Source organism: Parambassis ranga, chromosome 2 (genome assembly GCF_900634625.1).
Source record: "Parambassis ranga chromosome 2, fParRan2.1, whole genome shotgun sequence".
NCBI lineage: Eukaryota > Metazoa > Chordata > Actinopteri > Ambassidae > Parambassis > Parambassis ranga.
Genome location: NC_041023.1, coordinates 23827217 through 23840165, shown reverse-complemented (window position 1 = coordinate 23840165; position 12949 = coordinate 23827217). Strand labels below are relative to the sequence as shown.

The window sequence follows — 12949 nt, the reverse complement described above, 5'->3', positions numbered from 1 at the left end:
GGAAATATATCGTCCTTTATCACGACTTCCCCCACTAAAACATGAAAAGGTGCAGCTTGGAAAAGCCTCAACTGCCATTTAAATGCACCTTAAATTATACTCATCTCACCGCTTTTCCCATCGCTGAAGACGTATTATCAAGAGTATCTGTTGGTATTTTGTTGTGGGAGAGTGAAGAAGCTTCAGCTATAAATTCCACACTAAATCTTCACAAGCCGCCGTTCAGATACAGCTCAGGGGAGGGTGGGTGAACCGAGGTCAGGCACTTAACCTCAGCATGTGATGGTATACCCAAAGAATAGACTTCATACCTTCACAAACAGAACAAGTAGTGCTATAATAACGTGTGATTAATGATTAATGATAAAAGAAAGTAAAAGCTCAGAGTTTGATGCAGAGGTGACCTGTTTAATGTATAGCAGGCATTGAAACATCGCAGCAAGCCCGTCAACAATCATCTTCTATCTTGTTCCATAAAATCCTGATGGTTTATGAGTTAATAAGCCGAACAACCCAGGAACAAGTGGAGGTTCCAGGAAATCACTTGCATGAGACGGTGTGAAGTCAGATTAAGACGTGTTTGATTGTGTGGACGCAGATTTGAAGCCACTCATGTTTAAGGAAGAATTTGTGAAAAAGCAAAAGTTAATTTCCAAGAGTTTAAATCGAGGCAACTGGACTCCAGGGTTGTTTTTTGAAGACGTTTCACCGCTGCCCAGAGTGGCTTCTTCAGTTCTGCTACTGTTCTGCTGGGGAATCTGACCTCTGTGGGTCACATGACTAAGATCCCTGTTGTTGGTTAATGGTCAGTTAACAACCAGAAACTGTGTCCGGGCCCTGTGCAGGACTAGTTAACGGTCCATCGTTAAAGCTTTTTTTTTTCTGCTGGGCAGAGATGAAAGTCCAGTTGCCTCGATTTAAACTCTTGGAAATGACTATAACCTGGATGAATGAGAGCATCCACAGATATAGCAAAAGCTAACATGCTATATGGCATTCAAAGTGAAGCTTGGTTTCTGTTGGTTACCTCATGTTAGATCCGGATCAGATAAAAACAACTGGCTGCAGCGTTGATCTGAGGTTTGAGACGATGGTGTGCACAAGCAAACATGAAGATTAACATCTTTTACTAGCTCCAAAGGCAACAAGCGAAGACACACACGCCTTTAGTGCGCTAATGACAAGTCAGAAAATGAGATGTAATGATGGCTGGTGAGTGTGCTTGCTAGCTTAGCATGCACATGGTCCCAAACAGCAAGCATGCTAACTAGCTTTGAATAGCTAATAACAAATAAACACATTGGACAGGAAGTGGACAGCAACATTTGCTTTGAAGGTCTAAAGCTGTAAATGTCGGGAGTAACTGATTTATTGCACGACCTACACACTTAGCTGCTGTAAAAAGTCAATAATAACTAAACGGTGTAGCACAGATGAGCGCTCCACCCACACGCTGGTTCAAAGCTCAGCTTATCGAGTCTTCTGAATGACTCAACTGTCGTGTGTAAACACAATAAATGAAGCTGCAGTTATCACGGCTCCTATCGTCTGCTTCCATGACTGCTGAGTCCTTCATGTAAGAAGACCTGCACCTTGTCAGTGTGTCTTTGGGTCTGTGTCATAGAGACTGTGTGAGCAACGCTCCGCTTTGCATTCCTCTGCCATCCAACCTCTGTCCAGCCTGGACTTTCCCACAGAACCCTAAACCCTGTGAATGAGAGTAGGCCTTTGTTTCAGGCATTTTTCATCCTGATCCCAGCAACTTCCCCATGGTGGAATGCAACAGGAATGCCAGCACCAGCTACCTGGCATTAGAGAGTCTTTGTGCGGAAATAGGAGAGGCTGAAGGAGAGAGCAGGTCAAAGAGGTTTGACAATGGATAGCTCACTTCTCAAGGTGCCAAGCCCATATAACAGAGCGAAGAGCGAACAGCAGGACCCGGGTCCAGCCTCTTTAGAGCAGCAAGGTGCACCAAGGAGAAGTGAAAAAGTGACGGTGCTTTGCATGTGGCTCAGTTTCGCTATGACTTCTTCCCCACTGGAGTTTTTTTTCTCTTCACTGTACAAATTATTAACTGGATTGCTGAAGTAGCAACTGATTGGCATGCATACACCAGCTGAAATGTGCAGCAGTTAACAGGTTGTTGTGAGCTTATCACTGTCTGAGAGCTGGAATGGCGAGGTGGCGTGAGGTTAGCCTCAAGGTGCAATTCCATTCATTCCTGTAGACAGAGAGGCAGGCCCAGGAGGATTTTCATTTGAAGGATGCCATGTGAAGATGAGGATTTATTACAGTACTATTAGATATCAGGTGTTTGGATGAGTTTTTTTTTCTTTACCTCAACAAGTCACAACATTCCACTTTTGGCTTCTGAGTGACATTCTGTTGTAAAGCTGCGTGCAGCAGGAATGAAAACATATCACATCATAAATAAAAACGCTTTCATGTTGAGAGTCTTGCTTCCAGGAGGGACGCTAACAGACTGACAGGCAGACAGACAGTTACCCGGGCCATTTCTGCTGTAACCTGAGCGGGCCCCGGCTCCTAAAGACAACGGCTGATCTTCTCCTGATCCTGAGTCTGATGATAAGGAGCGGAGATAAGGTGCTAGCTGAAGGGTAACGACAGACTTATGAAGACAAGGGTGGGGCATCGGGTCATATATCCCCACACAGTTACTGAGTGGGCCCCTCCGGTCACCTCCTGTGAGAACCGACATCTGCAAACCTCTCAGTTCAGGACTTCACAATAAATATAAATACCATGAGAAATAACAGAGACTGAACATGTGTCATTAGCCGCTAAACAGCAGTGTCAACTTCCAAACTCTGCTCTGCTCCAAACCGAATCTGAACCGCTGCTCCCTTACAGCCGTTTGACTGTTCGACAGCCCTTTTCCTAGAAAACTCAGCAGATGTTCTATTTATTATGCTCAGATTGCCAAGAATCTCTGGGAGGACAACCGAACACGGGAAGAGAGAGAGGGAAACGCTGTGCGGACCAGACTCCCCTTTCTGCCTCCTGAGAGGAAATTTTATGAACTCACAGGGGAAAGATAAGACATGAAAATCACTGCAGCATATCCACAGACGGGTTCAAAAAACTGTCTAAAGTTAGGGCTTACATCATTTTAATTACGTAGGATTTTATTTTTCAGAATACATTTTCAGTTCTGTCCTCTATCTGCTTTATCGGATTTACCAATTTTTTTATATGAGAGGAAAAATCTAAGTCATGCAGCAGACATTTCCTTTCAGTTCTTGTTTGCTATTTACAAAAGCAGACTTCACCATGGTCACCAGGCCTGCATGTCGAACACACACAGAGAGAGAGAGAGAGAGAGAAGAATCATTTTCTATTTGAAACCTCATTATGTAACCAAAGAATCGCTGTGTGAGCCGGCCCGCCACCCCTGAAGCACCCACAGACTTTGTTACTGCCACAGTCAGGATGGGGCTTGGTAAAGGGTTAAAGGGATAAAGGGTCTCACTTTTGAGACACACTTTCCCAAACCTGCAGGTTTAACTGCCGCGTCTGACCGCTATTCACTATCAGATCAGGGCCCAACAAAAAAAGGAGAACTGGGAAGAGACAGTGCACAAATTAGTTCCTTATTTCAGGCCCCCAAAATAGGAGCAGAGGATGAAGCATGTAAATTCTGAATGAAGCGAGCAGCTCTGACACTGCAGCACATACCCACATCAGTCAAAAAGAGTCCATCTCTGACTTCTGTTGATCATATAAATATTACAGTCTCACAAGAAACGTACACTCAGCATTCTACATTTATGATAAGCAAATAAAACCTAAGCTAGCACTCCAACTCCTGCTGTGCAGCTAAGTAAAAGCTAGCTTCAGCTTAAACTTTAACGGACGTCTCATTATGTTTAACTTAAGAAATTGACATTTGTTCCACATAACAAGCTGCAAAATGCTAAAAGCTAAAGGGTTAGCAAAGCAACAACAAGCTTTAGCCTTTGCTGAGATACATGACATTTGGTATTGCTAAGCTAACCTTTAATATCCCAATAATAATAACCCAAGCAGTAACCTCCAGATATGAAGCCCATGTGGAAGCGTGGAAAACTTGCAGTTCACCCCACAACCTCTAGGGGCCGGCTCCATAAATGAGTCAATCTTCATAGAAAATCTCCAACTTCAAAGCAGAAATAAACATGTTTACAGCCTGGACTGGGGTGTTGTTGGTTTTTATGTAACTGTAACTTGTTTTAATTATATTAGGACTTAAAACTATGCATAATTACGGCTGCGACCTCTTGACGAATCACAGCACAAGCTGCCTTCTTTCTTTACTGCTCCGCCTCTTTGCTTGTATTTGGAGTTCAGGAGGACTGCCAACTCAAAACAGCTCCTCAGAAAAGCTTCATCCATTGTTATACACTCTATATGTTTACTGCACGAGCTACATGTTAACGTCGTGTGTTAACTGTCTTTAAATACAAAGATTATAGTGTTAAATAGTTTAGCAGACATTCGCTAATTGACACAAATACACTGATCGCTCAGAAGTGCTTCTGACGTGCATACAAAAATGCAGATCATTATTATTATTAGGCTATTATTTAACATAACATGAAGTGGTGATCATCAGGTTGGAGTGAAAAAAAATACAAATCCGGTGGGACACGTGCGTTTATCAAAGACTGTGAAATCCTCCACACACACAAAAAAGGAACATTTAAGGGAACATTCCGCACATCACAGTGGTGTGCTCACCTAGTAACTGGTAAACACATATCAACAATGACTAAAATGTATTAATGAACTTCAATATTCTCTAAAGGAAAAGACACAAAGCTCAGAGGAGAACGAGGCCTGCTGCTGCAGCCTCCTGTGATCGCAGCGCAGATCTGCTTGTTACTGATTGATGGTGTCAATCACTGTCACACAACACAACACAAGGGACCGCTGGCAGCCCGACTAACACCTGACAACATATAAAGAGCTAAAACCTGATTGCTGAGACTATGATCTGCCATAAAAGCATGCGAGCACCCACATCTAAAGCTCAGGCCAGCACAGAGACAAAGACGTGTGCATAAAAAGACGTCCAGGCCTCGGTGGCTAGCTGTGAAACCATTGTCCTGTTAGCATCTGGTCAATGTCAGGGTGGTGCTGAGCAGGTGCTCAGCTACCTTCATGGCCAACAACATGCATAAATAATGAGAAGGTAGTCTTTGTATTCAGATTCCTCTAAAACGTCACCGTTTACTTTATTTCATACTTTTTTAAATTTACCACAGAAACAGCCTGAACGCTTAGATTATTATTAGATGAATAAAACATTATAGTACATGAAGCAGGCACATTACATTATTAGTTCTGTAGAATGACCTCTTCCTCATTATTATAGGCTACTGTACTTACTGTATTGTTATTGTTAATGCTTTGAATTGTGATCAAACCACAGAGACAGGTGGCATCTAGAACGATGTGTTGGACAGAACTTAATCTGTGGTGTCAGACTTTACACACACACACACACCTGTGTCACACACTGACATCACACACACGTACATTAGGTCTCCAAATGTCTGATGCTGCATGTAAACCCACATTTCATCGTCTCATCATCTCTGCTTTCAGCACTGTTTCCACTGTCAGCAGAGGAAGATCTCACATTACAAACACAATGCAAAACTTCTGACCTTATCTGTGGTACTGACTCAAATGAAGACACACACACACACGTATCCCCGCTGTGTGGGAAGAAGACACCCCCTGTGCAGAAAGCTGCGCCTGTGCTACACAGCATGGAGATGACTAAGCATGAGGCCCTGCCGCCTCTGGCACTGTGCAGACATGTTCCATTCTGTCAGAGCGCTGCGGCACATCGGCACCATTTCACACGGTCCCCCAACTCCTGGGCCGAGCCAGCGGCCACTTCAGGCCACATTTAGTATTAAAGCTCCTATTATTGTAAGGCTGCATGTAAACACACACACACACGTTAAAAGCTGCAGAGACAAGTGAAAAATTAAAATCAAAGCTGATGTTTTGGATTTTTTTTGGGGCCTGCACGTATGAGTAAAAATGAATTCATCGCTCTTCCTGAATGACTCGTGCAGTTAAATGAAGAGTGAGGCCTGCTGCAGGTTTTTCCCCCAAACAGCAAATATAAAAGGCAGACAACCCCCCCCCCCCCCCCCCCCCACTCCACTATCACCGAGTGGGTTCACAGTGTGTGTGTGTGTGTGTGTGTGTGTGTGTGTGTGTGTGTGTGTGTGTGTGTGTGTGTGTGTGGTCTGGAACACAGTGGAAAACATCTCCTGCTTTGAGTCTTGAATGCCACCTACTGGCCACTGAAACAAATCACTGTGCTGGTATAAACATCCGGAGGTCAGAGGAAATATTAGATATTAACCCTTTCACCATCTACAATCAAAGTACAATCAATAATAATGTCATGATAATAATGCTTCCTTATTTCCTATTTTTCACCACGTCCACCGTTAACTTGCGTCCTGTCAGCCTGACAGGTCAGATCGTCGGTGTCCCTCCTCTCTGGAGCCTCTTCTGTACATTAGTATGTATGCTGTGCGCCTGTAAAAACAAAACAAGCCAACAATAAATGCACAGTGTTCAAAATACAATGGTGCTTCTCAGAGTATGAGCAGGGAATAAAGGGCTAAAACTTCCACACAATAAACAGGAAAATAACTGCTGTTAAAAGACCGCGGCAGAGGAGGCGGATTTCCTCTGAGTCCACGTGGCAAAAACAGTCACCTTTAGTCTTTAATCTGGACCGAGGAACAGACAATGAGGCTTTGTCTAAAGATCTGAAGCTGTTTTCTCTTCAAGCAGGAAGATAAAAGCTCCATCATGCCAGCAGGGGCTCCGCTTCAAAAGTTATTAATAAACTTTAATTGGAAGCCAGTTTAAACAGGATAAAACACAAGTCACCTGCTTTCTGTCACTTAGTGGCTCAGTTGTGAGACGGAACAAAAGTGTGAACAGCAGTCTGACGTTTATTTGCCTTGTTACCAGTAGTTTGATGAGAAGATTGAATCCACACTCATGTCTTTTGAAGCTAAAGCTAGGCGATTCTTAGTTTAGCTTAGCATAAAACACAAGAAGAGCTAGCATGTCCGTTTTCCAAACATAAACAATTAGCGGTAGCATAGACGGCACAGAAGTGCATAAGTGGTATCAGCTCATTTTAGCCGTCATAACAGCTGTTTCCTGTTTATTACTGCTGTATTTGTCAATAAGATGACCATAAAAATGCTACCGCTCTGATCGGATGCCATGTTGTTTACATACAAACAGTGGTCAGAGTTTAATCGTTAGATCAGTTCAGTATTGCTGATTAGCATTAGCTCAGTAAATCAGCAGGTCAAATGCTGCTACTGTATACATCAACTATATAACAGACCTGAACTTTGTACAAAAGAGAGGCGGCGTATCATGCTTACAGGCGCCGCAATGTTGGAAAAAGACGCCATCTTGGAACCACAGTCTTCCTTATTTAACTAACAATAATTAATTAAATACAAACATATTGAAAAAAAAAGCCTATGAACGCAACAAACAACCTAACAAGCCACAACCAAAAAACAATTATTTTATACACCAACATGGACGAGGCGGGGTTTATAACCTATACTGTAGCCAGCCACCAGGGGGCGATCCAGATGTTTTAGTCTACATTTTTTTGGTACATACGGTCTATATAGTCACAGACCAACCAAACTAGTACTCTTTACACACTGTTCCATGTAGAAATGTACAGCTAGTTTAGCTAGCATAGCTCAGCAGACACTGGTGAGTGAAGCTGCATCCTTTATCACTTTATAAACATGAATTAAATGCATTGATTAGCTTTGGCTTGTGGCTGAGACCGCATTTGATAGCAGTCCCAGGCTAACTAGCTGCAGGTGGTAACTGTTTATATAGACAGCTACCACCAAAAAGCAAAACTATACATCTACACAGAGCTAAAGATGAATAATTTACCCGTAACGTTCTCCAAACGTCGTCTGCACTTCTTCCCAGGAGGCCTGATTAATTCAAATAAAATCAAAGGCACACAATGAACATAAAACACATAAAACTGAACAGAAAAAGAGAGTGGGAGAATTTTGCTCTATGCTGTTTTGGAGGACTTCTATATCTACATTTTGCTGTAATTTAACTGAAGTGAGTACGTACAAGCTGTACGTGGCTGTCATCTGCATGGTACCAGCGCTCCTTGACACAGACGTAAGCCGTGTAGTGTCCACACATGGCGGTGCCAGAGTGCACTACCACCGCATACAAAGTGTAGCTGCAATTATCCTGGAATGACAGACACACTTTTTAGATTAGGAACATCTACAACACACAGATAACTGACAGAAACCAGAGGAACACCTGGACAAAGTCCCTGCACAACGCTTCAGGAACAACCTCAGAGAAGTCAAAGGTTTCTGGAAAAGTCACCCTGCAGTCCAGCTTCCGCGTGGAACCGAGAGTATTCCGAAATCTCTTCAGCTGCATGCACAGGATGCGAGGCAGTGAGCGGAGCCTGACCCCCTGAAAAACATGGTGGAGGTCTGAGGAGATGACCGAGCTAGCAGCTTTTATTTGTGGCAGCATTAGAACAAGCCTCACCTGTCTGGATGGCCTTTTGGTTTCACAGCATTGACAGAAGCAGCAGTTTATGCCGCTTAGCTCCTGATGCTGGAAGAAGGAGGCCATGCAGCCCTCCTGAGGAGAGTAAAAACATTTATTAGAGCAGGAGATCGAGACCACACTCATGTTTGTGTGATACATAAATAAATAGCATTAGCTTAGCATAAAGACGAGAAAACAAAACCTCAGAATTCTGTTGTTACACAGAACCTTCTTTTTGGAGCTAACAAACATTAGCATCATCCCTCAGCACACAAGCTGCTAGCTGTAGCTTCATATTTAGCATGAAAGTGTGTTAATTAGAACCTAACAGGACCTTTTCTACTTCAGATTGCATCTTTCAAACTTACAAACTCATGCTACAATTCAAATAAGATCACAAAGGTGTGTCTGATCATTGCACGACACACATGACTGCACCAGAGAGTTGTGATCTTCCTTTATATGCAGAGGCAGGCTGAGCAGGTAGCTGCCTTTGCTTTGAATGTTGTTGCACTCCAAACACTGCAGCTGTGTCTCCATGGAAATCTTGTACAGATTCTGAATTTCAAGAGCCTGCATTAAAAAAAACAAACCACTGTAAAAATAAAAAAATAAGCAGATCTACAGGTGAATAAAATGAGGCATGCTGTGTGTGGTTAAAGACCAACCAGAGGCTTGTCGTCTATCTGCTGCTGTATGAAGCTCAGAATGAACAGGAACACCTCATTAGCATCATGCTGTGTGCTAACTGAAAAACACACTGTTAGAATCAGTGGTGTAAGAACCATGTTAGTGTGTTGGCTGCCCGTGCTGCTTACGTCGGATGCAGTTTCTGTGCAGACAGTGGAGGAAGTCACGGTGCGGAGCGTGCTGAGGCTGGGTGCCCCGCATGTCCGCTAGGACTCTCTTCAGCTGCAGGGGGACGTTACGGTCGTCTCCTCTCAGTCCGGCTGCTTCCCACCTTGAAAAATTCATAAACACCTGATAAACACGGCCTGGTTTACACAGTATTTTTCAAGGGTTTAAAGAGGCCAAATATGAACTTACTTTTCCAGCAGGGCTGCTACTTCCCAGGTAGCAGACAGCGTCTGCAGCAGAGTGTTGACACAGCAGGACAGATGGTAGTTGGGGAGGCCTCTCATTCCTGGGACACACCATGAATAACGGTAATAAGCATGGCGACCATCACATGGGGTTCAGCCGGCATTAGTGAAAATAAAATGAAAACGTGCTCCTGTGATAACTAGCCAGGTTTCAAAATGTCAATACAGCTGTGCAGAACACCCACCTCATGTATACATTCTATTAAAACAACAAATCAATCAGGTTATAGACGACAGAGCTGCAAATGTGCTGAGTTTATTGGTTTAAGGCCCCAGCACAGAGCAGGTTTATTTCACATGTCAAAAATCACGTATTAGTATGTAGTAGTATGTGTATATGTTGTAACCAGGGCAACAGACCACAAGCCAAAACAGCAATCCTTAAAATAAACATACTCTCTATTAGTCTGAATTATTTCTGAAACTGTCCTGTTAGTACACACTGAGCAGCATTATTATTTCTAATAATTTGTGCAGAAAAATAGTAAAGTTACAGTTTGTTTTAAATAAACACGCAGCACACTGCAGGCTTTAGTAGTGGACAAATTATCTATAACATCATGATGATTTTAGTGTGTAAAATATTCCAATACATCAGTTAATGTGCTTTATTCGTTTATTTATCTGTGAGTAACAGGCTTCACTACATGTGCTGCAGACAGTAGTGAAGCCAAAGCGCCCTCTGCTGGACACATATACGTAATGACACAATTTTCAAATACAAGAACATATATTGGACAACAATTAATATGAACAAGTGTTATTTAAGAGTGTAAATGACCAGAAAAAGTGTTTTAAGTATTGAACACAAGTGGAATATGTCAGTCCAACTACTATAGTAATATTACCTGATGGGTAAGACTGCAAGTATTGATTATTTTGACAGCAGTTTGGTTTGTATGAATTCAGACTGCACTGAAATGTCACTAAAATTATCCTGAGCCCAACTCACATTTTATTTTATTTTAAAATAGCAATTCTAACTTATTAATGAACTCAGGTACATTAAAATAAGCTGCTGTCAGAACATTTAGGTGTCAAAAAAATCACACGATTGTCAAATCCGTTTACTTAAATTATAAAAAAAAAATAGCTACGACTGTATTTTGAGCTCATTTTCTTCTGTAACTTCACTTACCGACGCTGCAGTCCCTAAAAATGGACAGACGAGGATAGAACCGCGAAAACATCAGTGCAGCGTTCTTCTTCTTCTTCTCTAAGCGGACTCAAGTCTACAGCTGATTTTTCTGCAGCTGCGAGCTCACGGTAAACATCACAGCCACAGCTTCCATATTCATTTCTCTTCGCTTTGCCGAAATCGAAACTTAACAGCTGACATGCGCAGAACACGCTGAAGTTGACTTCCGGGTTTCGCCCATTGGCCCCTCCCCCTTCACGCTCTTACATGCTCAATGTAGTGAGACAAATTTTCCTATGTGCACACCCCAATACCAAGTTTACGTCAATATTTGTATATTAATGTAAAATGATCAAACGTTACAAATTGCATTATTTTATCTGTTTACACCCCCCTTTCCCAGATGGTATGAACCTTGATTCTCAGCCTTGGAGCCTTTTCTAATTTTGCAAATCCTTTAGTCAGTTTTCAATGCAAAAGGAGACATTTTAAGATTTAGAGAGTTGTGAGTCTTTTATAGTCCTTTGCTCTGAGTGAGAGTCTGATAATATGTTGCAAACATGGCCGCCCACATCTGTCTGAGCAGCTGCAGAAGTTTGGAAATCCACAGGAATGAAGACGGAAGAGCTGTGAGGCAAAATCATACGATTGTCAAATATGTATGTTTCATAACAAAGACTAAAATGACTGTGATGACTGAGAACAACCTGGATCCAGTCGGACCAACAGCATGTAGAGCAGGACAGCAGCCAGGAAGAGTTTCCGCAGAGGGAAGGAACCAAAACCGGTCATCGAGAACTTTCTGTGTAAAAACCTGAGCATGGCTTTAAGTCTGTGGATTATGCATCCTGCAGAACACAAGCAGAACCCCGTCTGTGGTAATCATCTGTGCTTATGTGGCTCAGAATAATTAATGTAACAAGGGCTGAGTCTAAGACCTTGAGATGAGACGGGATGTGCGGTGACTTCAGCGTCTGGCTTCACAGGCGGGTCTTGACTCTGTTGCTCTCTTTCTTCTACGACATCCAGCGCTGTTTGTCTTTGGTCCTCTGTGAAGACAGCACCACCAACCTGACCTGTAATGAGCTCTCGGGCTTCCTCTGAATGTCCCAAAGGCACGAGGACATGCAGCAGGTACAGCTCTGCCACTGTCCCGAACCCAGCCACTCCTCTGTTGGACGGGCAGTGCAGCCAAACTCTGGCTGCATCCTGAATCACAGCAGGCTTGCCCACTTTGGAGTAAAGAAGAACACTGATAACAAGAGAGAGAAAATCACAAAATCACTAACAGTGCTCCTCCAGATGGGCACCCAGGATACCCGACATTACAATTTAGTCACATTTAACAGACAGAAATTATCAAGAAAATGCACAGATTATTGAAAATAATATGTCCACTCAAAGCACCGCTGAGTGGCTACAGGAAATGAAGAAGTGTGTTTTATTTGATTGTTGCAGCAGCAGCACCGTTTGACCATAAACTAATGTCCTCACCACATCTGCATTATTTTGGCTGGTAGTTTCTCCTGCTGCTCATACTGCTGAAGGACCCAGGAAAGAACTCCCTGCCACCGATTCAGCTCAGCCAGAGCCTGAATGCCTAAGATGCAGAAACCAGCTTTCAACTCTGAACATCTGCAGGGACAGACGAGACACACACATTAACACACACAGGATGCAGAGGACAGGCTGAAAGTATGCTGCTGAGACTGTCACCTGTTGTCCTCTGACTCCATGCTGGACAGACTCTCCAGCCCTCTGTCGCATGTGTCAAAAACCGCGTGAAAATCTTTGTGGACCATCATTTGCTCTGCTGCGGTGTCCAACATGTTAATGATTTGTGTTAATGTAGAAGACAGCGGAGGACTACAGACTGCTCTGAAGCCGCGAGCAGCAGCCTGACCGATTGAAAAGCTGCTCATGATGCCAAAAACATCAGACTATTTACAAAAAGAGACGCTGCTTCACTCCTACAAGTTTAGTTTAGCGCTGGAAGCTAAGTTTAAGTTTGAATCGCTACATTGGACATTAAAATCTCTTCTGCGTGATGTTTACGTTCCATCGACCTCATCTCTTCCTGATTTGACGGCTC

At 43.1% G+C, this 12949-nt stretch overlaps 2 protein-coding genes across 4 annotated transcripts; both read right to left on the bottom strand.

Moving 5' to 3' along the window:
• Nucleotides 1-5203: 5203 nt before the first annotated feature.
• Nucleotides 5204-10996, bottom strand: usp18 (ubiquitin specific peptidase 18). 3 transcript variants are annotated; one of them, XM_028400671.1, is made up of 10 exons: nt 10858-10996; nt 9664-9760; nt 9435-9577; nt 9285-9364; nt 9055-9189; nt 8614-8709; nt 8374-8535; nt 8173-8298; nt 7978-8021; nt 5204-6564 (listed from the first exon to the last, which is right to left on the bottom strand). In XM_028400671.1, exons 1-10 carry the CDS (start codon nt 10907-10909, stop codon nt 6489-6491), a joined length of 1011 nt encoding a protein of 336 aa, XP_028256472.1. In that variant the 5' UTR covers nt 10910-10996; the 3' UTR covers nt 5204-6488. The 3 variants fall into 3 exon arrangements, with proteins under 3 accessions (XP_028256472.1, XP_028256473.1, XP_028256471.1); XM_028400672.1 differs by having other exon boundaries at nt 8443-8535; XM_028400670.1 differs by having other exon boundaries at nt 8374-8709.
• A 348-nt stretch (nt 10997-11344) lies between these two features.
• Nucleotides 11345-12945, bottom strand: pex26 (peroxisomal biogenesis factor 26). The gene is made up of 5 exons (XM_028400675.1): nt 12574-12945; nt 12352-12492; nt 11796-12109; nt 11565-11705; nt 11345-11484 (listed from the first exon to the last, which is right to left on the bottom strand). Exons 1-5 carry the CDS (start codon nt 12777-12779, stop codon nt 11372-11374), a joined length of 915 nt encoding a protein of 304 aa, XP_028256476.1. The 5' UTR covers nt 12780-12945; the 3' UTR covers nt 11345-11371.
• Between the last annotated feature and the right edge of the window lie 4 nt (nt 12946-12949).

Excerpts from the sequence above, each read along its gene's own strand:
- pex26 (XM_028400675.1), bottom strand. The coding sequence starts at position 12,779 with ATGAGCAGCTTTTCAATCGGTCAGGCTGCTGCTCGCGGCTTCAGAGCA. Across the intron at positions 12,110-12,351 it reads GCCAAAATAATGCAGATGTG|TGTTCTTCTTTACTCCAAAG; the intron begins GTGAGGACATTA and ends TCTTGTTATCAG. Across the intron at positions 11,485-11,564 it reads GTTGGTCCGACTGGATCCAG|CTCTTCCGTCTTCATTCCTG; the intron begins GTTGTTCTCAGT and ends TTTGCCTCACAG.
- usp18 (XM_028400670.1), bottom strand. The coding sequence starts at position 10,909 with ATGTTTTCGCGGTTCTATCCTCGTCTGTCCATTTTTAGGGACTGCAGC. Across the intron at positions 9,578-9,663 it reads GTAGCAGCCCTGCTGGAAAA|GTGGGAAGCAGCCGGACTGA; the intron begins GTAAGTTCATAT and ends GAATTTTTCAAG. Across the intron at positions 8,022-8,172 it reads ATGACAGCCACGTACAGCTT|GCCTCCTGGGAAGAAGTGCA; the intron begins GTACGTACTCAC and ends TGAATTAATCAG.